General features: G+C 42.0%; 1 protein-coding gene across 1 annotated transcript in view; it reads left to right on the forward strand.

Moving 5' to 3' along the window:
- The window catches only part of EHF (ETS homologous factor), a 71,099-nt gene extending 48,463 nt beyond the window's left edge, over positions 1 to 22,636 (forward strand). Inside the window, exons 7-9 of the mRNA XM_042477192.1 lie at positions 14,938 to 15,003; positions 17,469 to 17,664; positions 18,647 to 22,636. Coding sequence (XP_042333126.1) covers positions 14,938 to 15,003; positions 17,469 to 17,664; positions 18,647 to 18,746 — 362 coding nt within the window. The 3' untranslated portion in view covers positions 18,747 to 22,636. The remainder of the gene's footprint in view (positions 1 to 14,937; positions 15,004 to 17,468; positions 17,665 to 18,646) is intronic.
- Positions 22,637 to 25,341: the final 2,705 nt, after the last annotated feature.

Consider the following 25,341-nt stretch of genomic DNA (forward strand, 5'->3'; position numbering starts at 1 on the left):
CAGTTCAGGACAGGGTGATTGAGGTCTCTCATTCATAGGGTTGCCATAGTTCAAAGTTCACTTGAAGGCAGTTAACAACATATTGTTAGTTTTGGATGCAAAGTTTGTTGAGACATGTTGAATTCTTTTATGTGCTTTAGGAACCTAACCCTATTCATTCTATGTTATTTCTGTCTCTGGTATCAAAATTTGTGTTAAAGAAATCATGTCTAGTAATACATCTACTTCGTTAAATGAAGTATACCTGCATTTGAAAAGTACACACAAACGCACTTTAGTCTGAGAAATCTATAAACAAATATGTATTTTAAGAAAAATGCATATCCCAGATACAAGGTTTAGGGGAAATTGTGCTAAAATATAAATAGATTTTTGTGCAAGAAGAAGAAGAATGCTCACCATCTGGCACAGAACTAAGGGGGCTGTACAAACAGCCCCTAAGGGACAGCACAACAACGCCCATTTCCTAGCTGGATTGGGCCATGGCAACTGCACAATGCAGCCCTGATCCAGCATTTCCAGGGCGCAAAAAGGAGCTGCAAAAAGCAACTCCACCCCTAGGCCGGCCCTAATGGTTGGTCTGAAGAGCACCTAAGACAGGGCAAGAATGCCAGTGGTATTCTGGAAAATGCAATGAAACTGAAACGGATGGATTCACATTCTATATCTCAGGCAGTGTAACTCGTTGAAACAACTGCACTCTGATTTGGTTAGGATACAATAAAACTCAACTACAGTAGGGAATTTCCCCCCCAAGAGGAAGATAACTGAAAAGTAAAAGTAAATGATGACCTAGAATATTAAGAGAGTAATTTTAATTTCCTAGCATTTTCATTCTCAGGGCAAAATTCTCAGTTGCTTCAGGTTTCATGGAAGGCTTACTTCAGTTAAGGGTGGAAATATTGTGCCTTAATTCTTGTGGTTTTCCCACAAGCTCAGCAACTTGTACAAGAGGATGGTGCTTTCTGAACTTGCCAGTGCAGAAAAGGCACAGCAGCTGTAATGTAATGTAATTAGCTGTGAATGAAGGGCTCACATGCTTTCCTTCCCTTACTCTGGTTTGCAACCCATTTTCCTGGAGTGCTTATCAGTGTTGCAACAAAATAGCTCAGACAAGTTTGTGCAGAGGCTGTTACTTACAGTAAGTTATTTGCACATGCAAATAGGTAATTTCCATTGCAAGTTACGATGACTGTTGATGCATATATGTAGGATGAACAATGTGTGTGGGCTTTCAGCTTCCTTGGCACTAATGATCCTGTGAAGCAGACACAACACAAGCTCCTGGCAACTGGTAATGTCCCACTGATAAATGGAAATTGATCGCCTGCTACAGATTAGGCATTCCTTAGACATGCCATCTTATTCTTCTCTAATCTTTCTTGTTTATTCTTCTCTAATCTTTCTTGTTTCTAAAGTGGTGAACATTCTATACAGTGGGCACTTGGTTTTCGCTGGGATTTGGCTCAAGGATTGCCTGGGAATACTAAAGTCTGTGGATGCTCAAGTCCCATCATATACAGTGGTAGAATAAAATGGGGTCCCTTAAATAAAATGGCAAAATCAGAGCTTGCTTTTTGAACATTTTGGTATGAATATCTCTAAACCATGTTTGGTTTAAACTGTGGATGCAGAATCCATGGATATGGAGGACTGGCTATATCTGTATAGACCTCTGCTTAGTTGACAACTAATGAACAGAGAGCATTTTCAAACTTACACAATTCAGAACAGCCCATGCTCAGAAATATGGTTCTTTCCCATGCGTAATGTTGCATCCTTAGAAAAGGGGAACAAAAATGTGTCCCTACAAATATGGCACCAAACAGTCTCAGCTGCCAAGAATTCCTCATATAACATAGCTTCACTTCCTTTTTTTCCTTCCTTTTCTCACATACAGGACTAGACAGATCATAATGTGCATAGCAGGTGGCTGAGTCTTACAAAGATATTACAACATACAGTCGTCCATTCCGATTCGCAGGGGATCCGTTCCAGACCCACTCACCCACCCATCCCTGCGAATCGGAAAAACCACAAATATTGGAGCCCCATTGTTTTTAATGGCAGCATGCTCGCTGTTATGTTCCTCCCTGCATCCTGTCCAAGGAAATTCAAAGTCAGTGAATCCAGAGGGATGGCTATACATTTTGCATAAGATAATAATGGAGGGAAGGGAAATTCCTCAAGGACAGCAAATTCTGAGATTAACAAATTATTTCCAACTTATGATATCAAACTATCCGTTAATTCTACTTCCTCAAAATCTTTTAAATATAAACATATTTTTTAAAAAAATTAAATTTCTAATAGTTATATTGATTATTAATAGATGAATGAGATTTTGATCCAAAAATATAACTTTCCTGTCTTAATGGTGGCAACCCAGTGGTCCATGAGCCTAACAAGTGAGCTCACAGCTGGCTACCATGGCTGGCTCAGACTAGACTTTATCAGTGTCTCTAATGCTGTTGTTTTCTGGATGCTTGAGATAACTCAACAGTCAGTTAATGCTGTTGACATCTCTCCAGGGAGGGAGGACAGAATCTTGGTGCTCCTTTCCTTTTAAAAGTTACTTCTTTTACTACAGGGGTCTTTTTGAGGGTGATTAATGGGGTACTTTTGGGGGGAGGCAGTGTTCTGCTTTGCTGACTACTTTAGACATCTCAGTGTGGACAGTGAGGGAGCTGCTGCAGTCACCTGCAACAGTTGTGGAATGTTTATCTTCTTGCTGATGGATGTAGGTAACTTTACCTGCACCAAAGGCAAGTTGGTAGCCCTGTTGGAAGAGAAGGTCCAGCAGCTGGAGGCCCAAGTAAAGACAAACAAACAAACAAACAAGTTTACTGAATAGCCTGAGGGCTGTTTCAAAATACTCAAAACATAGTAATACAAGCAATGCCACACACACATATACAAAAGGTTAATATAGTGCACTAAGTGCAATAACCACAATACAATATATATACGTATGAATAGCCTAAACATGTACAGCTTATATACAAATCTAAAAATATACAATATGTACTGAAAGATATACAAATGAACAGGTAAGTATAAAAGTGTGTACATAGTCGAACAGAAATGTGTAAAATAGTTACCAAGGGAAGTAAAACAGAATTAAAATGGGAGGTAGAAATAACATAAAACATCTGTCATCATATGTCCCAGGTAAAGACACTTCAGCATATTAGGGAGCATGAGGTTCCCCTGGAAAGAACAGAATGGATGGTCCTGGATGAGGAACACACACAGGAAGCTTATACGGAGAAGGTCACCTGACATACACAGCAGTTAGATAATTGGAAGAATGTAACACAGAGAAGCAGGGAAAACAAGGATCATTCTGGGAGCTTGCAGCTGCAGAATCGATTTGAAGTTCCTTCCCTTATCAGGGATGAGGAGAAAGAGCAGCAGGGACAATTCTCAGGGACAGTGCAGGGGATCCTGGGAGTAGCACTGTAGGGAACAGCTGCTCTTAAACCTTGGAGGAGGTGTGTGGCGGTGGTGGGTGACTCCCTGTTGAGGAGTACAGAATCAGTGGAACTGATAAGATGTCTCAGGAGGTGTGCTGTCTCCCTGGGGCAAAGATCTGTGATGTGACAGAGAGGCTGACAAGACTTGCCAAGCCTACTGACCGTTACCCCTTTCTTTTGGTCCATGTGAAAAAATGATACTGCAAGGCACAGCCTTCAGAATATCAGAAGGGATTATGAGGCTTTGGGTAGGAAGCTGAAAGAGATGGATGTACAGGTTGCCATCTCATATCTTCTCCCAGTTGAAGGGCATGGTCCAGGGAAGGAGAGGAAAATAGCAGAGGTGAAGAGCTGGCTTTGCAGATGGTGCCACCAAGAATGATTTGGATTTTTGGATCATGGGCTGTGGTTCCATGAGGGGGGACCTCTGGCAAGGGATGAGTTGCAGCTCACACAAGTTGGCAGAAATGTTTTTGTGAATAGTCGCAAAAAATTGATCAGGAGTGCTTTAGACTGAGTTATGTGGGGAAGGGAGACAATACTTTGGCAGAAGTTCATCAAGGGCTGGAGATAATAGTCATACTGTTATAGAGAAAACAAGGCAAATAGTGCAGGGACCCAACAATGGGAGGGAAAAAGCTTTACACAAGCAGCTAGGAGGGAGAACCCATGGTCTTCAATGTCTCTACACTAATGCACAGAGCATGGGAAATAAGCAAGATGAACTTGAACTCCTAGCACAATAAAGCAAATACGGTGTAATAGGCATCACTGAAATCTGGTGGGATAGGTCTCATGATTGGAATGTACAATTGCCCCTCCATTTTCGCATTTCACATTTTGGAATCTGTGTCCCTTGCCCGTTTGTGGGTGGCAAATGGAGGGGAACATAATGGGGTGCATGCTGCCATTCAAGCCAATGGGGCTTGGATATTGCCGATTATATTGCCAACAAAGGGATATTGCCAACAAGGGGATCAACTATTTTAGATCTGATACTAACCAACAAGGATGACCTGGTTAATGGGGTGCAAGTGGGATCCTTAGGTGAAAGTGATAATGTACTCCTGGAGTTTGTTATACAGTGGAAAGGAGAAGCCAGGCATAGTCACACACACACACACACACATTTTAGACTTTAGGAAAGCTGATTTCAATAAACTCAGAGAAATATTGGGGGTAATCCTGTAGTCAGGAATAGTACAAGTAAAGGGAGTTCAGGATGAATGGGAGTTTCTCAAAAGGGAGATGCAAAAGGCACAATTTCAAACAGCTCCAATGAGGAAGAAAAATGGGAGATGTTTCAAGAAATCAAGATGGATAACTAAAGAACTTTCAGCTGAGCTAAGTTTTAAATGGAACCTGTATAAGAAATGGAAAAAGGGAGAAATCATCAATGAGAAATTCAAACAAATAGCTAGCACATGCAGGGGTAAAGCAGTGATGGCAAACCTTTTAAGGTCTGCTTGCCAGGGGCAGGGCTTCTGCCCCCAGGAAGGGGCTCCATGCCAGGGGTTGGACATCTGCCCCCAGAAGCGGAGCCTCCTCTCTCCAGAGGTGGGGCTTCCATTTTCCAGAGGAGGGACTTCAGGGGCAGGTCTTCTCCTCTTTCCGTTTCTTCAGCCTCTAGCTGTCTCTGAGACACAGCTAGAAGCTGGGAAAGGTTCAGGTGACGAGTGCATGCAGTTGCTCCTCCTCCTCTTGCCCTTCCCCGGCCTCCAGCTGTCTCTCCATAGGCAGCTATGGATCAGGAAAGGCCCGTGGGGGTGGAGGAGGTGTCACGTGTCTGTTCCTCAGCCCCCTGGGCCATTCCTGACTCACATTCGTCTCTCCGGAGGCAGCAGGGGGTCAGGGAAGGACTGTGGGAGGTGGAAGAATCGGCACATGGCCGTTCCTCAGCCGCCCGGGCCATTCTTGACCCACAGCTGTCTCTCCAGAGACAACTGGAGGTCAGGAAAGGCCCGGGAGAGGCGGAAGAGTTAGCACTTGGACATTCCTCAGGGAAATTATTTGAAGACAAGTAACAAATAAGTAATCATCATTTGAAAGTAGATGTATTTCAAATTCTGATCTGACAGTCTCAAAACCAAACAATTTGTTTTATATTTTAAATCATCAAACCATCTTTATTCCCTGTATATCAGGTTCTTCTATCAATTACATTCTATATTAGTTTTTCTCTAGTACTAAAAGATTCCTATATGTAGTCTGTTTATCATTTAATTTCTTTTCATTTGTGAACTCCTGTTTTTACAAGTTAGTATAATGGCAGTAGTGTGTAGTTTTTGTAGATGTAGAAATAAAAGTAGATAATGAGGTTTTTGTTTGTTTGCTTGTAATGCTTGTAGTATTTGTAGTGTTGTAACCTTATATGTCTGTGTCATATTAAGGAAATATTTGGAGAATAATATGCCATGATGGGATTTCAGACAGGGTGAGGCACATCTAGCATTCTTGTTACAGTTGTTTTCAGCTTACTCTGAGGGGATTTTTATCCCTTCCCACATTAATAGTACTTGGCATTACTCAATGAAATCCATGAGTAATTGGTTCAGTTCTTGTTATTTGCAGTTGAGTCAAAATTGACCCTATGAATGAGAGACAATCAATGGTCCTGCTCAGGTCTTGCAAACTCAGAGTTATGGCATCCTTGATTGATCCACCTGTAGTGCTACTTTTCTCTCTTCCTACTGCTTTTAAGGCTGCATTTACACTGCAGAATTAATGCAGTTTGACACTGCTTTAACTGCCATGGCTCAATGCTATGGAATTCTAGGATTTGTAGTTTTGTGAGATATTTAGCCTTTTCTGTAAAAGAGCTTTGGTGCCACAACAAACTACAAATCCAAGGATCCTATAAGATGGAGCCATAACAGTTAAACTAGTCAAAATTGTAAGCTGCATTAATTCTGCAGCATAGCAGTAACCCAGATTTGCCGAACACTGCCACTTCCCCCATTGAGTCAAATTATGTTATGATATGTTCCAAGTGTGACAGTCTGAGTTTAATCCTCTTGACTTCCAGTGAGAGTTCAGGTCTGATTTGATCTAAGATCCATGAATAAGACCTGGAGGATTAAGCATACTGGCAGAAAATACACACATGCAGAGAGAGAGAGAGAGAGAGAGCAGGAATAATAATAATAATAATAATAATAATAATAATAATAATAATAATAATAATAATAATAATAATAATAATAATTGTTATTATTATTATTATTATTATTATTATTATTATTATTATTTATCTGTATTCTGCTTTTTACAAAGGAATCAAAACAGATTCCAACAGTATAATTAAAACATCAAACAATTAAAAATTACAATTTAAAAACCCCAAAACCCCAACCCAGCCCCAATCATAAAAACAGTGATCAACCCATAAAAAGAGATTAAACATACAAATTTAAAACTGTCTAATAGGAATACACTAGCAAGCTGATAGAAAGTACTCCTGACCGTTGCATCCACCTGAGCTGTCAGCTGAAGAGATGAGTCAAGGAGCACCCTCAAACTGCGGACAGAGTCTTTCATGGGAAGTGTGACCCCATCCAGAACTGGCTGGCATAACTCCACTCCCGGATTAGGGGTTCCTATTACAAGTACCTCCGTCTTACCTGGATTCAATTTGAGTTTGTTTTCCCTCATCCAGTCCATTACCACCCAACTTTGACCAGGAAATGATCTGTCCATGACAAAGCAGAGATATTAACTACCTCCGCCCACGGATATGCCTGTTCCGTACTGAAGACCACATCGAGAGTATGACCTGCACAGTGTGTGGGCTCAGAGACTATCTGGGAAAGGCCCATGTTTGTCATGGTAACCATGAACTCCTGAGCTGCACTAGATAAGTTCGTTAAACCAGCCTCGAGGGAGATGTTGAGGTCGCCCAGGATTAAAAGCCTAGCCGACTCCAGCAGCAGCTCCAAGACCAGTTGTGTCAGCTTGACTAGGGAATCTGTTACACAACGAGGTGGACAGTAAGAATTCCCAGACTTTCCTTAGTCTTTAAGCTGAGGTAAATACATTCAATGTGGTCCATTTTATGGATAGGTATCCTGGCCAAAACAAGATTGTCTTTATGGACCAAAGTCACTCTCCCCCTTCCCCACATCCCCTTACGTGCTCACTGATAGAGTACCTGGCTGGTAAGGCCCGAGCCCAGATGGCTGAGTTATGGTCACCCAGCCAGGTCTCCGTGAAGCAAGCCAGGTCAACCTCTTCATCCAGATCATGGACTATGTGCGTCTTATTTTTGACTGACTTGGCATTATACAAGAGCAGGGAAAGGTTCTGTGGTTGCTCTCTAGCTCTTTTGGGATAACAGAGTGAATGGAAGGGGAGATAGATTTCAAACATCGGTTTCTCCTTCGTTTGTAATGACATTGCACCCTGTTAGTGCCATATCTTCCGTTACCCCGCACAACTTGTATAGCCATTCCAAAGTCAGTACCTCTTGCCTCTCCCAATACACCATCTGAATTATATTCTCCTTGTCCATGCCCATCTCCCTCCAAGTGTCCCACCACAGATCTGTTCAAGAACATATAAAATAAAAGTACACAGAGAAAAAGGTATCACCCAACTGGCATCCTCTGGCCTCTGATGGGTGAGGGTTGTTCCTGGGGCAGGCTGAAGGGACCATTTAAAGCAGCACCCACAGCCACACCTCCCAGTCACCACCATGTCCCTGTCACTGGGAGCCGGGCATATTAAATGAGAGGGCTCTCTCCTGGTCGGTGTCCTCTGGCCTCGAGCTGGGCGAGAGATATTCCTGGGGTGGGCTGGAGCGTCCTTTTAAGGTGGCACCTGCAGCCACGCCCACTCAATCACTGCTGCGATTGGTCGCTGCTGGGAGCCAGGGATGTTAAGGGAGAGGGCTCTCTCTTGGCCAACGTCCTCTGGCCTCAGGGGGCAATCTGCACTGGTCATGCCCTCTCACTGCTGCCTTGCCTCTGCTACCTTCTTTGGCCCCTGAGTAAAATTGGGGAGAGAAAGGGCTGCTTCTGGCTTGACTCAGCTTTCTGCCTGGCTGGCTGATCTGATTCATATAGTGGGTAATTAACATCCTCTACATATCTCTTCAAAAGTAAGACCTATTGGATTTGTTCAGAAAGTGGATATAGTAATTCAGCCTAAAGTTGCTGGGATGAGGTAGCTCAGTGGTAGAAGGCATGCTTTGCAAACGTAAGGCCCCAGGTTCAATCCCCCTAATCTCTGGAAGAGGCTGGGAGAGAGCTCTGTCTGAGGTTATGGCAAGCTACTGCCAGTCATTATAGAGAAGTGTAGACTCTGGACATGGCTAATGGCAGAACTGGTTGGAGCAGATGGGAATAGTCCAACATGTTTGGAGGATATTAAATAGGGTTGCCATATTCCATTTCCTCAAATCCGAGTAGCTTAATTTGCAGACATGTCTCCATCTTTAACTGAGATATGATTGATATGCTTTGATTGAGAGTTCCTACATGGCACAGGTTAGACTGGATGGCCCTTGTGGTCTCTTCCAACTCTATGATTCTTCTCCCTGACTTGGCAGGACCAACAGGGAGGCAAAGATAACAGTGAAACAGCTCCAAGATGGGGGGCAGCTTTGATGTTTCTTAAACTTCAGGCAGGAGGAGAGCCTGAGATGATGATGATGATGATGATGATGATGATGATGATGATGATAATAATAATAATAATAATAATAATAATATTTATTTGTATACCGCCCTCTGGCAAACCAATCTGGGCGGTTAACAACAGTAAAATATAAAATATGACAATTAAAAACACTTTATCCCTCTCCCCCTTAAGACAGTATTAAACAGTAAACATATTAAAACACAATATCAATGCATAAAACAACAATTAAAAACTAAAAACCCTGATATCCCTCTATTGATCCTCAACCATCACTAAGATGGGGCCACGGGAGGAATGAGGGAATCAGGGAACCTGGGCCAGGATGGTTAATCTGGAAAGGCCTGCCGGAAGAGATCCGTCTTGACCGCTTTTTAAAAGCTGTCTAATGATGTTATCTGACGGATCTCATCCGGCAGGTCGTTCCAGAGTTTGGGGGCGACAGCAGAGAACGCCCTCTGGGAGGTCGCCGCAAGCCTAGATTTTAGAGGCTGTAGTAAGTTCCTCCCAGAGGAGCGGAGAGCGTGGGGAGGATTGTACGGGAGGAGGCGGTCTCTAAGATAGCTTGGACCCAAGCCATTTAGGGCTTTAAAGGTGATAACCAACACCTTCTACTGGGCCCGGAAGCTGATAGGCAGCCAGTGGAGGGACCTCAAAACCGGAGTAATGTGGTCCCTTCTAGATGTACCTGACACAAGCCTGGCTGCCATGTTTTGAACCAGCTGTAATTTCCGAGTCAAGCACAGGGGTAGCCCCATGTAGAGTGCATTACAGAAGTCAAGGCGTGAGGTCACCAGCGCGTGCACAACCATCTCGAGATCCCTTACTTCCAGAAAAGGGCGCAGCTGGCGTATCAGCCGAAGCTGATAACAGGCACTCCTGACCGTCGCATTTACCTGATTTGTCATCAGGAGCGACGAGTCAAGGAGCACCCCCAGACTGCAAACACAGTCGCTGGAGGAGAGTGTAACCCCATCCAGGACTGGAGGTTGCAACCCAGTTCTTGGTTTCGGGGCTGCTACCATGAGCACCTCCGTCTTGTCTGGATTCAGTTTCAATCTGTTTTTCCTCATCCAGCCCATTACCGCCTGAAGACATTCATTGAGAGAAGAGATGCCATCGGAATTCGAGGCCGACGAACGAGATACGGAGAAATAGATTTGGGTGTCATCAGCGTACTGATAACACCCAGCACCATAACTCCATATTATCTCACCCAGCAGCTTCATATAGATGTTAAATAACATCGGGGACAAAATAGCCCCCTGAGGAACCCCACAAGTGAGGTACCTCTTACTGGAGCTACAGTCCCCGAGTAGCACCCTCTGGGACCTGCCCGAGAGGAAGGACTGGAACCACTGCAAGGCAGTGCCCCCGATACCTAACCCCCTCAGGCGGTCCAAGAGGATGCCGTGATCTATAGTATCAAAAGCCGCTGAGAGGTCTAAGAGCACCAACAGGGTCACACTCCCCCTGTCAATGCTCAGACGCAGATCATCGGTCAAGGCAACCATGGCAGTCTCAACCCCAAAGCCTGTCCTAAAGCCAGTTTGAAATGGGTCTAGATAATCGGCTTCATCCAAGACAGCTTGGAGCTGAAGGGCAACCGCCCTCTCGATCACCTTGCTCAAGAATGGCAGCAATGACACCGGCCTATAATTCCTCATATCCAGGGGGTCCAGGGAAGGTTTTTTCAGGAGCGGCCTAATCGCCGCTTTCTTTAAACAAGATGGAACATGTCCTTCCCTGAAGGATGCACCGATGATATCCGTGAGGAATCTCATCAATGCATCCCCCCCCCCGGACGGCCAGCCATGATGGGCAAGGGTCAAGAGGGCAAGTTGTCTTCCTCACCTTACCAAGCAGCTTGTCCACGTCATCAGTACTCACAGATTGGAGCTGATCCAGTATAACTACATCGGCGGAGTCGCTGGACGCCTCGCCTGTCGACTCTGTTTCAACAGTGGCATCTAAGTCGGCTCTTATCTGAGAGATTTTGTCTGCAAAGAAGTTGTTAAACGCGTCGCAGCAGGCCATCGTCGGGTTAAGTAAGGGATTTGGCGCAGGGGTCACCTGCGTCATTTCCCTCACCACCTTAAACAGCTCTGCTTGACGGGACTCTGCAGACGCAATACGTGCAGAGGAGAAGGCTCTCTTCGCTGCACATATTGCCTCCCGATAGGAACGAAGAAAGTTCCTATGGCGAGTTCTGTCGGATAAGAGTCGAGTCTTCCGCCACCTGCGCTCTAGCCGTCGTCCAAAGCGCTTCATCTTCCTCAGCTCTGGCGTGAACCAGGGCCTCCGATTTGGGGCGGGATGGCAAGGGCGCTTGGGAGCAATCGTGTTGATAGCCCTGGTAAGATTGGTGTTCCAGGTATTGACCAGAGCATCGACAGGATCACCAGCATTCCCAACCATTAAACCCTCTAAGGCTGTCTGGAATCCAATGGGCTCCATCAGCCTTCGAGGGCGGACTATTCTAATGGGTCCACCACCCCCGGTGGGGCAGATATTGGCTCTAAGTTTCGTCTTGACCAGGAAATGATCCGTCCATGACAATGCGGAGGTACTTATCACCTCCGCCCACGGATATTCCTGTTCCGTACTGAAGACTGCATCGAGTGTATGACCTGCACAATGTGTGGGCCCTTTGACCAATTGGGATAGGCCTATGTTTGTCATGGTCTCCATGAACTCCCGAGCCGCACCTGTTAAACTGGTCTCGAGCGGGATGTTGAAGTCCCCCAAAACTAAGAGTCTGGGGGTCTCCAACAGCAGCTCAGAGACCAGCTGTGTCAGCTCGGTCAGGGAGTCTGCTAGACAACGGGGTGGCCGGTAGACTAGCAAAATCCCCAAACTATCCCTGGTCTTCAGGCTAAGGTACATACACTCGAAATGGACTGTGTTCCAGACAGGTATCCTGGCCAAGGTCAGATGGTTCTGCTACTCACTGCTAGATACTGCTACTCACTGAAGCCTATGCCAGTCAGAACTTGTTAAGTCTTGGTTTAGTTGTACTGTACTGCACTACCCAATGGACTGACTTTAGAGATCATTTAGAAATGTTCTAACAGAGGTTTTTACTTGGAGTCACATATCAAAGTCATATCATTCCAGTATTATATGCTTTTCTGCTCTGTTTTAACATTCAGAGCCATAAAATAGGGACATTTTTTCATAGTGATGCACCTGTCCTCTACTGCAAAAGTCCTCACACTTACTTTATTGATTTATGTGCTTCTGCATTTTGTTAAACTATTTCTATTTTGCTAAATGTTGATTCTGGAATTTGCTAATTTCATTATTCTGTTGTGTTATTTTAAAACAGGAGTGGGGATCATGGACCTTGATCAGACATTGTCTGGAATTTATTATTGTCGTTATAAATGCATAATCTAGAGTTAGCCATTTGTGTCTGGTTATCCCTACATATTAAATAGAGTAGGGAATACATAGGATTGTGAAAGTCCCTCAATCCAGAACTACTGGGCAAAAGCCATTGCCAGTGATATGGAGTCTGTTCTCCTGTCAATTGGAATGAAGCAGAGTGATATTTCCACCCCCACCTTCTGTGAATGATTGCTTGCTGTGTGAGTTTGCATGTGCTTCTGAGTTGTTTGTTGACTTATGGTAAGCCCATGCATTTCATAGAGTTTTCTTGTGCAAGGAACAGTAAAAAAAAATGGTTTGCCATTGCCTCTGAAATATAGCCTACAACAACTAGAATCTCTGACAGTCTCTCTTCCATGCACTGACTAGCCTGACTCTGTTTAGTTTCAATATTCAGATGGGATCTGGTGCTTTCACTCATTGACATGCAGAAGGCAAAATATATACTGGACAGCTAACATATAGAACCAGCCAATATTAGGGAACATAGGAGCAACCCTAACTTATCAGCAATAAGTTCCATCATGCCTAGGCCCAGAAGCAGATGAAAGGCTCCCCCTTTATCCTAAATGCCTTTGCCATGAGCACAGAGAGGGGAAAGGCAGTATCTGCTGGACTTAATCCCTTTCCCTATTGCCATTCTTTTTGCCTTGTGTGTTGTGCCTTATTTAGATTGTAAGCCTGATGGCAAGGAACTGTAAAATTAACAATTTGCAGAATGCACAGGGAAGCCATTGAAATCCACAAGTGTCTGGACAACTTCAATAGAAAATAAGAAACCATTAAAGTTAGTAAAGTTTGGCTACCAGTCCTGAAAAACACAAAAATTGAGACCCAGCAAATACAGATGAAAACCACCAAGGGTCAGGGGTTTTCCCAGCAGACAATGGATCTCTAATTAAACAGACACAAATCCTCTTTGCATATCCTTCCACCCTGAGGCCTTGCCATTCAACAACAGAACAATACACAGATGAACATGGAAATTACTCCGCACAATCCAGGGTCACACAGTATATATATACCCCACTCATTTCCATGCCAGCATTCTCTGGAGATGCCAGCCACAGATGCTGGCGAAACATCAGAAACAAAGTCTTCTAGAACATGGCCACATACTCTGAAAACCCCACAAAAAACCACTCTGAGAGCCTTTGTAGAAGAGCAGGGTGTAAATACTCCAAAATAAATAAATAAATAAATGATACAACAATAAATTGCAGTGGCTGCTGCTTGGTAAGGCTGCATGGGGCAGTCAGACTATGACTAAGATACTAAATGAAGGCCATTGTTGAACTGTAAATCCAATAGCCAATATTGAGGAAACTTGGAAGTTGCAGTCCACCAACATCTGGAAGGCCACATGATTCCCAATGCTATTTATCAAAGATGTGTTTGAAGAGTTATTATTGAATTTATTTTGTACTTTGCTTAAAACTGAAAACTGGGGTATACATTTAATTAATATGGACTGGCATTATGTTAATAACATACAGAGATGTAGGTTCACCTTATGCCTGTGCTTGTGTCTTTTTATAGTCATTTCTGAAGGGAGGGACTCCTTGCTCCTGTACAAGATCCCCTCCATTTTGTGCCCAAGGTAGAGTGGTGGATATGGAAGAAGTTTTTCACTGTGTCCCTATAACCAGACGCAGAATGACAAAGGCATCCTCCAGGGCCTCCTGGGATCCTCTGATATCCTAGAGGGCGAGGTCATCATTGTGCATCTGACTAGAGGGACATAGCCAGATGCTTCTCCAACCCACTTCCCCAGTCACTAAATGTATGTGGAGAAGGGTCTCACAGGAGCAAGGTTAGGCCTGTGGGAGGGGAGCAGGGAGATGTACTGTTGTTTTGTCTGGAAAAAACTTTATGTTGGCCCGTTCCGCACGGGCCTTTGCGCCGCCCCCGTCATGTGCTAGGAGTTGGCCGAGGACGTAGCATCCATACCGGCCTCACCCCTAGCACGTGATGGGGGTGTAAAAATGGCGGCGTCCTATACACACGGGCATGGCCATTTTTATGTGCTGGATACTTAGCGTCTGCATGTTCCCCTTGCCTTGCCATTTGTGCACTCGTGCATCGTAAGCGCGGCGCGAAAAGAAGCTGCTTTTTACAGTTTCTTCTTCCATCACCGGGAAGCCTCCCCGTTTGGAGGCTGCAGCTTCCTGGTGGCGGAAATGGAGGCGGCGGCAGACCGCCGCTTTCAGGTGGTCTGTAATGCACCATTATGTCTCCTAATACAGTATAAGGTCTTGGGCATTTTTTTAATTTCCTGTTGAAATTCTGCTTTTATGCAAGTTTTGTTAAATATGGTGTAGTAAATAGGCATGGGCTACCAATAATATTTTTTTGTATAGGTGAGATTTGCATTGTGATTATCTCTAGAACAGTTCAGGTATGTGGGATTAAGAACTGATGGCCTTTTTTGTTACAGAAGATTCTTCAAATGTTAAGAAAATAGTGCAAGAACATCCTCAAAAATCACAAAACAAGAAGCACAGTAAGTCAGCTACTTTAGACCTATTGCAATACAGGGGAGAGGCTGATGAAGTGCTTATAGTACATATAGCACATTGACAAAACAGCAAGAAGAAGAAGAATCTATGGAAAAACCATAAATCTCATCCATCTCTGCCTAAGCATTTTTCTCTCTGTGAAATGCATAGCACTGGAAAACCTATCAAATTGGTTGGCTGTCTCAGGGCCTGTACACATGGGTCAGAAGCCTTGTGTCATCCTGTCCAGATGATGCAGACCATTAGCCCCAGGTGGGGAGAACCCTGTCTGAATACCATTCTGGTGCTACCAGACCAATCTGGACCCAAAGGGGTCTTAATCCAGTTCCAAGAGAGTGGCTGTTTGCCACAGAGTTCCCAGGAAATTGCACAATGACAGCTGGCAGATCATATAGCCCTGTGCCCCCTTACCTGTTGCTGCTGTCATGTCTTCTTTGAAGGCTCCCACCACAGCCTTTGATATTGGAAGGGACAGATGGCCATGTGAGTATAGCCAGGTGCCCCATTTCAGCCCTTATGGGCCATGACGGGGGCCTTAATTGAAGATGGAGTGGCAGTGGCAGGTAATGGGTGTGCGGTGGACCATGGCATGATGGAATGCATGTGTGCAAACACCTGCCTGTTACCACACCAGCCTGGGGACTGACCCAGGTCAGAACAAGAGGCAGGATAGCACTGGCCTGGACTTTGGCATTCTGCCATCTGCTAAGGTCCTCAGTGAGAAGGAACATTGTGGGATCAGACATCCTCTATGCATGGACATGGTAGGGCTGGGGCTGGCAAGGAATACTGGCAAGTTTGGTGCCAGTGTGGGCTCGGACAGGCCTAGTGAGTTGGGTATTTCAGGCAGCTGATCTTGGGTGTCCATTGTATCTGGAAATGTATTCACTGGCAAGATACCTTCTGTCTTTGAATAAGCAATCTCACTTCATTTATTTTTTATGTTATTCCTTGAATTTTGAGTGTTCTTTCCAGAATGAACTGACTCTCACTTTTGCATGTTTCTTTCCCTAAGCTCAAAGCAGGAAAAATATTAGAAATATAGGTTTAAACCTAATTGTTAGTCTTAACTAGAGTAGAAACACTGAATCAATGAGAAATTGGTTGCACAGCACTTACATCTTTGTGATTTGGCACAGATTATTTTATTGTATTGATGGTTTTAATAATGTTGTTTTAATAATTGTATGATATTTCCTGTGAACCACCCTGATGCTTCGAAGGGCGGTATACAAATAAAGTTTATTTATTTATTTTATTTATTTTACATGAATTCCAGTGTTTCAGTGGGATTAACAATTGAACATATTAGATATTGTTAATTTTGACCTTAGTGAAACCTTGATGTTATTAATGTAACTAAATTTTGCAATCATCATGGATGGGAATTTTGGAGAGAAAGATTAATTATTATACTGGAGCTGTAAGGAAAAACATTCTGAAACACCACCACCACCCCCACATAAGGGGAATTCTGTGTATGCTTGCACCCCATTTAAAACAGTGGGGTGCATGCTTGTGGTGTCACACGGTGCATGCGCCACGGGCACACACACCATACACTTTATTTTTGCACGGCTTCAGCGTAAGCTTGAAGCCATGTATAGTGCACCCACATATGGCACGGGCACACTGTATATACAACAAATTAGGAGGTGAAATTTAGAAGTCAGTCTAGAATATGAGTTAGAATTCTGTATTGTTTTTAAGAATCACAGATTTTGAAACCTAAATTTTAGTACTGGAAAGAGATATACATGCCAGTTTTTCAGCTGTACTTGTACAATTGAGTTTAAAAATAGGCAGTTATTACCTAGGAACTTGAATTAGCATTGGAAGAACAGATGAGGCTTATGGTAATAGAAGCATATCAGGGATAAGAATCAAGAGACCCTCTCAATGTTGCTGAACTGCAACTTCCAGCACCCTTATCCAGCAGTCCATAGTGAGGAATACTGGGAGCTGCAGTCCTACAAGATCAGGAGAGCTGCATGACTGCCATTTCTGATGCAGAGGAAAGTGCAAAAATATATAACAATATACACCATCTATGACCAAAGTTTTGGGGAGTCATGTGAGGCATTATCTCTTTAGGCTTATAATTTATTGATTAAAGTATGAAGTTTATCCAGTAGCTGGGATGAACTGAAAACTACATTTTCAGGATAAATGCCAGTTTATTTATGTCGTTCAATAACTGGAAAGGAAATGAAGATTATTTTGGATTTTCTTGGCTTGTCTTGAGGATAGTTTATGCATGGGAAAGGTGGGAGGAATTAATTGTTCTGTCACTACACAGTACTAATTGGAGATAATTCTATAAAAATATAATTAGGAAAAATTTATTTATACACAAAAGGAGATTGAGTTGTGGGGAGTGCTGTGTTTTGTGTGTGTGTGTAAATGATTGAACATAATTTTGTTTCCCTTGAACATAATTTTATTTTAGCTCCTCGAGGGACTCACTTGTGGGAGTTTATCCGTGACATCCTCCTGCATCCAGAGAAGAATCCAGGGTTGATAAAATGGGAGGACCGATCTGAAGGCATCTTCAGATTTTTAAAATCGGAGGCAGTAGCTCAGCTGTGGGGGAAAAAGAAGAACAATAGCAGCATGACATATGAGAAACTGAGCCGTGCCATGAGGTAACAAAAAGGGCACACATTTTGGCTTAGAGTCACTAGTGCTTTCTCTCTCTCTCTCTCTCTCTCTCTCTCTCTCCCCCCCTCTGGCTGTGTCTGCACTGCATTAATAATCCAGTTGAACACCACTTCAACTGCCATGGTTGAATGCTGAATATAATTCTGGAAATTGTAGTTTGTTGTAGCACCACAGTTTCTATCTCTTTGAAGTAGATTGAAACATTTCTCTCCTCTTTCACTTTGATAGTATCATTTTTAATTGTTATCTATTTTTATGTTTTATTATACTACATTGCTGTTTTTATTGTTGTGATTTGTAGTTGTATATTGTATATTGTATTGGGTTGTAATCCTGCCTTGATCCACCTGGGAGAGGGGGGGAAATACAATTATTATTATTATTATTATTATTATTATTATTATTATTATTATTATTCCATTTTGGGTTTATGCAGAGGCACTGAATTATGATATGTGTATCCAATGGTGGTTGGGCTACTGGGATTCTGCTTGCAGATCTTTGCCAGAAAAAGCTTGCTTTTAAATATTATAACTGATAGATCTCTTTGGAGCTGGCCATGCTAGCTGGAGCACTCTGGGAATCATGGGGCCAAAAGCAATTGTTTCAAGTTCTGTTTCTAGCATTGATCTTCACAGGAAAGTGTCAGCTATGGAGGCTTGTGGACAGAGATTAGGATGTCCTGGGGGAGGACAGTGCTATGCCAACAGAAGTTAGGGTGTCTTGGTGGAAGACAATGCTATATAATCAGACAGTATTGCACCCCTGATTTTATTATCAGAAGAACAGTAAACTATGAACTAGATTAGTACATGGCTGTTAGTATTTGTATGGAAAACAGTTTTCTGATTTGTAGGGAAAAAGTTTAGTTTACTCAACCAAATTCTGAATTTCACACAGAGGTTCACCTCTAAACAATAGGAAGGATATTTCTGATAATCTGATTTTATTACTTCTTTTCAACAGGTACTATTACAAAAGAGAAATTCTTGAGCGTGTAGATGGTCGAAGACTCGTATACAAATTTGGGAAGAATGCCCGTGGCTGGAGAGAAAATGAGAACTAAAGGCAACTCAAAAGCCAACCCTCCCAACCCCAAAAATGATAGTTGTACAATGGAGCCACTGCTAAAAGGAACTCCTACTGGATGTAAATATTTCAAAGACTATTTTCTTCTATTTATGTACAAAAAATTGGGTGGAAGACAGTAATCTAATGGGAAGAAGGAACACTATTGTTTGTCAATGTTATTTTTTTGAATTTAAAATATGTCCTTCTACAGGGAAAATGTACACAGTTTTCTGTGACCTATGATAATGTGGTGTAGTTGTGTTTGGATATGTGTTTGCTCTTCTTTATGAAGACTTCTGAAAAGTGTATTCTGGGATAAATGTGATTTATTATAATGCTGTGAGAGTTATATGTAATGGGAGGAAATCATAGGGCATTACTTTTCATTTGGGAGACTGCAAATAAGGCCTACTACCTTCTGCATATAAAACAAATTAGGGTTTATCTCTATCTTTTTTATCTCAGTTGTATGGGTTGTATGAGGAAATCTGTCCATTCATGTCATGTCTCTCTTATTAGAGGTAGCAGCATAAGAAGAGGCAGACAGCAAACTGAATCTGTCTTTATGTCTTTAATTGGTGCAAGGTATGCCTTGGCCTCATTTTATGGTCCTAAAGTTAGAGGAAGATTGAACAATTTATTTGATTGTTGAAAGGAGGACTGTGTTAAGTTCTTGAAATGACAGATTCAGAACCATGGCCTCACTTAAAGAGAATGTTTGTAAAATGTGGATTTGTTAAATTAGTGATATCACTGAAAGGATTTTAAAAAAAAATAAGTGAAAGGTGAATTTGGTCAATAGTCCTGAAGGCTTTCTTATGTTCCGAAATCATGCTATACTATGACCATAGACCCTCTCACATCTCTCAGCACTATGAGGGATACTCAGCACCTTATAGCACTGTACTCAGCACTTTATAGTACTATGACTCCACTTTAATTGCCTTGGCTACATCCGATGGAATCCTGTGACTTGTAGTTTGGTCAGCACTGGAGCTCTCTGGCTGAGGATTCTAAGGCCCAAAACAGATAGGCCAGAAAGAGCAGCTTCTGGCTGTTTTGGGGACATGGCATGCAGATGATGTAAACCCCCAGATAGGCCATAAGTTGCTCTGAGGCCACCTAAGGCAGCCCGAAATGGCGGACAAAAGGAATAGTAAAAATCCACTTCTGCCAGTGGCTAATTTGGGATTGCAGTGACAGCCCATTTTCAGAGTGGTCTGTGCAGCTGCCATGGTCCCAGCCAATCAGGGCCAGATTACAGCTTCACCCCTAAGTTACCTGTCCTTAAAGTGCAAACCTCAGGATTCCTTAGAATGTTTGCATGGCTGCTAAAGTAGAATCATAGTGCTATAACTGAGTAGTGTAAAATAACCACTTGATTGTTCCTTGTTTGTTACTGTTACCATGGTGGTGGTCAGCTTCCAATTTGACACGAGTTTCAGTCCAAGTCTTTCCCTGCAAAGGATTGAGCCCAAAATTCTATAGATACTAATGCTCTGCAGCACGGAAAGCATGCATTCTCTCATACTCCCACGAGTATGATGTACACTAGCCTCAGCCCCACAGAGTTGATAAACCTCCATATTTATTGCACTATATGTCACATTTATTGGCACTCTCCTGCATTCAAAAATGTTACCTATATATAACATTAATTTCTCCAGTTCTGTTTTAGCAGGTAACATCTATTTTTCTATTTGTAAGGATTTTAAAATTATTATTGTTTTGGAAGCGTGTCCATGTGGACACCTACTTGTAATCTGAAACAATACACTCAGATACAGATTTACCACTTCTGGGAAAACGAAGCCATTGCCCTAAGGGCTAAATTTTAAAATGTCCTCTTTCATTTTTCCCCAAAACCCAAACCTTGGTTCAACATTTTTGACTAGAATTCTGAGGTGCCAGTTTGGTATTGTTTTGGATGTGGGGATGGAAGAACATGACAAAACAGGTACAGTCAGCCTTCCACATAAATACAAAGAAATTCCAAGAGGCAAACCTTGATTTTGCCATTCTATATAAGGGTCAATATGTATATAACAGGACTTGGGCATCTATGGATACCAAGAGCCCATTGTAACAGCATAGAGCAAGAAAGCCCCAAAGTAGCTGGAAAACTGACCAGTCTTTGCAGGAGAACAAAGTTCTATACCACCTTAGACAAACAGATTTATTATGGCATAGACATTTGTGGACTAGTGCCCACTTGATTTGCTGCAACAGGCTAATTTGTCGCTCTCTCTCTCTCTCTCTCTCTCTGGGTTTTGCAGAGAAAACACACCTAGGCATGTCAGGTAGACAACACCTTCTCCTGTGCAGTTCTTGCCAAAGCTGTCACCATCAATTAGAGTTATGTGACATTTTTGACTTTACATAAGATGGGTGAGGCAGGTTCATCTTATTTACAGATGAAGTCATAAGACTCCATCCTTCAAAGCAAGTATTTTGTTCTTGTATGTTTTGTTATTCTGAGATACTACTTCTATCTCTGACTATAATTTTGCTTTCTTTCTTTTTCTATGTCTCTTTTCCCTCAAAGTTCCTGATGTGTAATTAATTATCCTACCTTCCATTAATGGTAGACAATGGTCTGGACGTGTCATTCTTTTCTGATTTGGGCCAGTATAGCATGCGACTAAGTCAAAGAGCCATTGCAAGTGTGTAATATGTGCCATATTTTATATAGACACATTTATAAAAGAGAATATAACATCTCCCAGATCACCAAGATTGTACTTTTAATTAATGAATTCCTGACAATTAAAAGAGAACTTCACAGAGTCATCTTTCCCTGGGTAATATGAGATTGTAATTGAAACAAGTTCTGCGGTACCTGCAAAATGATAAAAAAGCTGATGCTTGCAATACTATGTCACAACTGTAGTGACTTTAAGGGAAGCCTTCAGGCACTTTCACTGCCATTTTTTTCCCCTTTTGGGCCCTGCATCTTTCAGGTTTTCGAAATCTTGCAGTTATTTTATTGTTTCTCAGGCACTAGTCGGCAGATCATGTGGCAATTATGCCATAATGTAAAGCTATGTTGTTGTAGGAAGGCTAGCAAGCAATAGCAAGTACATTTCTATACGGCTTATTGGTGCACTTAAGCACTCACTAAGCAGTTTACAATGTGTAAGCTAATTGCCCCCAACAAGCTGGGTATTCATTTTAGTGACCATGGAAAGATGCCAGGCTGAGTCGACTCTGGAGCCCCTGGCTGGTATCGAACTGTGAGTGAGTGACTGCATTACTAGCATTTTACCACTGAACCACTAGGGCTGCTTTAAAGGATGATGCTATAAAGGATGATGCTATAAAGACTATACCATTCACAATAAGTCACTATTTCAAGATTTTTAAAAGTTACTTTTAGCATTAAAGCTCTCAGAGCTCCTCAGTCAGGAAGATGATTTTGGGAGTTGCCATCCAAAAATGTATCTTTTCTAAGCTTAGAACCATATTGGTATGTTGGGAAGCGTGTGAAAATTGATGGTAATACATACACTGCTGACTTTAGTTGGTGAAATAATCATACTTTTTTCACAGCATGAGAAATTGAGTGCTGGGACTGTGCCATGATTTTGTTGTAAACAGAAAGATTTAGTAAAACATTTGCTCATAATAAAATTCTGTTTGTTCCAAATGAGCATGGTGTCCAGTGATGTTCACCCGGAAACAGTTTCCTCTAGGCAGCCTGCTCTCTTTAACTTCAGTTCCACTAATTTTATCAGAGGACTAGCAATGTCTTCCAGCATTCTCACCATATTGGAACTAGGGGTGCATCTACACTGTATAGAATCATAGAATCATAGAGTTGGAAGAGACCGCATGGGCCATCCAATCCAACCCCCTGCCATGCAGGAAATCCAATCAAAGCATCCCCAATAGATGGCCATCTAGCCTCTGCTTAAAGACCTCCAAGGAAGGAGACTCCACTACACTCTGAGGGAGTGTGTTCCACTGTCGAACAGCCCTGACTGTCAGGAAGTTCTTCCTAATGTTGAGGTGGGATCTCTTTTCCTGTAGCTTGTATCCATTGTTCCGGGTCCTGTTCTCTGGAGCAGCAGAAAACAAGCTTGCTCCCTCCTCAATATGACATCCTTTCAAATATTTAAACAGGGCTATCATATCATCTCCTAACCTCTTCTCTAGGCTAAACATCCCCAGCTCCCTGAGTCATTCCTCATAGGGCAAGGTTTGCAGACCTTTCACCATTTTAGTCACCCTCCTCTGGACAGGCTCCAGTTTCTCAATGTCCTTTTTTAATTGTGGTGCCCAGAACTGGACACAATATTCCAGGTGGGGCCTGACCAGAGCAGAATACAGTGGCACTATTACTTCTCTTGATCTAGACACTATACTTTTATTGATGCAGCCTAAAATTGCATTTGCCTTTTTAGCTGCTGCATCGCACTGTTGACTCATGTTCAACTTGTGGTAGAAGCAATGCAGTTTGACACCAGTTTAACTGCCATGGCTCCATCCTGGGATTTATGGTTTTGTGAGGCACAAAACTCTTTGGCAAAGAAGGCTAAAGATCTTGTAAAAATTCAGATCCCAGGATTCCATAGGATGGAGCTGCAGCACTTAAACTGGTGTCTAACTGCATTATTTTTACAGTGTAGATGCACCCTTATACATATTTGTAGTGCAGATGAGAACTTTGAATAATACCTAGTGAATAGTTTCTTTGTAGGCTCAGGTTCCACATTCACTGGATTATTTATTAATCCTATACTGTTAATCTAAGATAGTGAATAATACATTCAGATATATCTGACTGTTTTAAAATAGTTTGTCATTTGATCGTAGATTTGGAAACAGAGCCAAAGTAACATTTACTCTGCTATGAAGAGAAAAAGTAAATTCATTAAGTGCCATGGGTCTTGCCAAGCACAAATAGTTCCAGCCAAAGTTTAGCATTTTACCAGTTCTAACCAACAGGACATAATGAAGACATGAATGTTTGTATCAGGTTGCTTTTTAAACATAAAGGCATTTCTGAGATGTAATGTGTTTGCAAAGACAGGCGGAGTCTTTTTAAATAAAAAATTGTATATTTTATACCAATAAGATTTGTATAGATTTTTATTGTAGCATAATTTTCAATGTGTAAAATTCTATGTAGGAAATAGATGTTACTGTATTTATATAGCTATAAGCAAATCAGATGGTGAAATAATCTGTTGATCTGCTGTGCAATTTTGCTTATCACATAATTTGTGTATAGTACAGATGGACCCTACATTCACAAATAATTTCTACTGTATTCCATGTCACTCAGCTGAGATAAGAGTACTAGGATTTAAGCCACAGTCTTTTTAAAATGACACTTCTTGAAAGGTGTCTGTTGCCATGTAAAATGCTGAAACACCAGAGATTTCATATTTGTAGAAAATGAGTAATGTTTTGTTTCAGCTTGCTCTTTTAAATGTTTTCAAGGGAAGCAATATGTTGTTTGGTATTTTTAATGCTGATATCAGCATAAACTCTGTCACAGAAGTGCCATATACTTCTAAATATTGATTTTGTCTGTAAATGCTGATTAAAAAGAACAATTCATTTTCTTTGCTTAGTCTTTTTGTTAATAAACTGAATTCCTCACTGAGACAGTATGGAATAATGTACTGTAGTAAACTATTACTATGTACCTTCAAATCGACCCTAAGGCAAACCCATTATCTGTTTTCTTGGAAATATTTGTTCAGAGGGGTGTTATATTTGCCTTTCTCTGAGGCTGAGAGTGTGACCTGCCCAAGGTAAGTTTCTGTGGCCAAGCGGGGATTCAAACTCTGGTCTGCAGTATCATAGTCCAATGCTCAAACCACTATACCAGCTGAAAAAGATAATTAGATGCATGGCAATTGGAGGAATCTCTCTATCAGAGGTTTTGAAGAGTTCAGTTTAGTTCTTTTAGTGGTTCAGTTGTGGATTTTTTAAAAAATTGACTGAACACAGAATGATGAATTTTGTGATCTTTCTTTCAAGGGGCTTCATGTAAGTCTGTGGAATTTTCAAAAAGGACAACAGACTGCTGCAATATTTAATTTTTTAATAGTTAATAATAATTTCTTGATGAAATGTGCAACTATGATAAGTCTCTTATGAGATTAAACATCCCACAGTTCAAACACATAGGTGTTTTTGTGTGCATGTATGTGCTTTAAGGCTGATTTTTAGAGAGAACCTTCTTTGCTACATCTCTCTCTGCCTTTCTTCTCAAAAACTGTCTTGTGGCCAACCCAATTTTTGCTGTGCTCTGGCTTCATTCTTCAGTGGGTGGAAGCACTTTATTAAAATTAGTCAGTGTACAATCATATGTGCACACACTATAATCTCTTATATTGCTGGACACACTGCACCCCTTTACAATAAGCACCCATAACAAGAACACAGGTGCAGAATAAAACACAAACTATGCTATTATTTGGAGACACCCAGACATATAAATATTTAACACTGAATTTAAATGAAGAGCAACTAGGATCAGAATAAAGTTGAGGATGATGGAAATTTACTTGTCTAAGTACCAACACTCAGGACTTTTTCTGAATGTATAATGAAGATGTGGGCCAACATTCTGCATC

The sequence above is a fragment of the Sceloporus undulatus genome, chromosome 1, assembly GCF_019175285.1.
Source record: "Sceloporus undulatus isolate JIND9_A2432 ecotype Alabama chromosome 1, SceUnd_v1.1, whole genome shotgun sequence".
In the NCBI taxonomy this organism is placed as follows: domain Eukaryota; kingdom Metazoa; phylum Chordata; class Lepidosauria; order Squamata; family Phrynosomatidae; genus Sceloporus; species Sceloporus undulatus.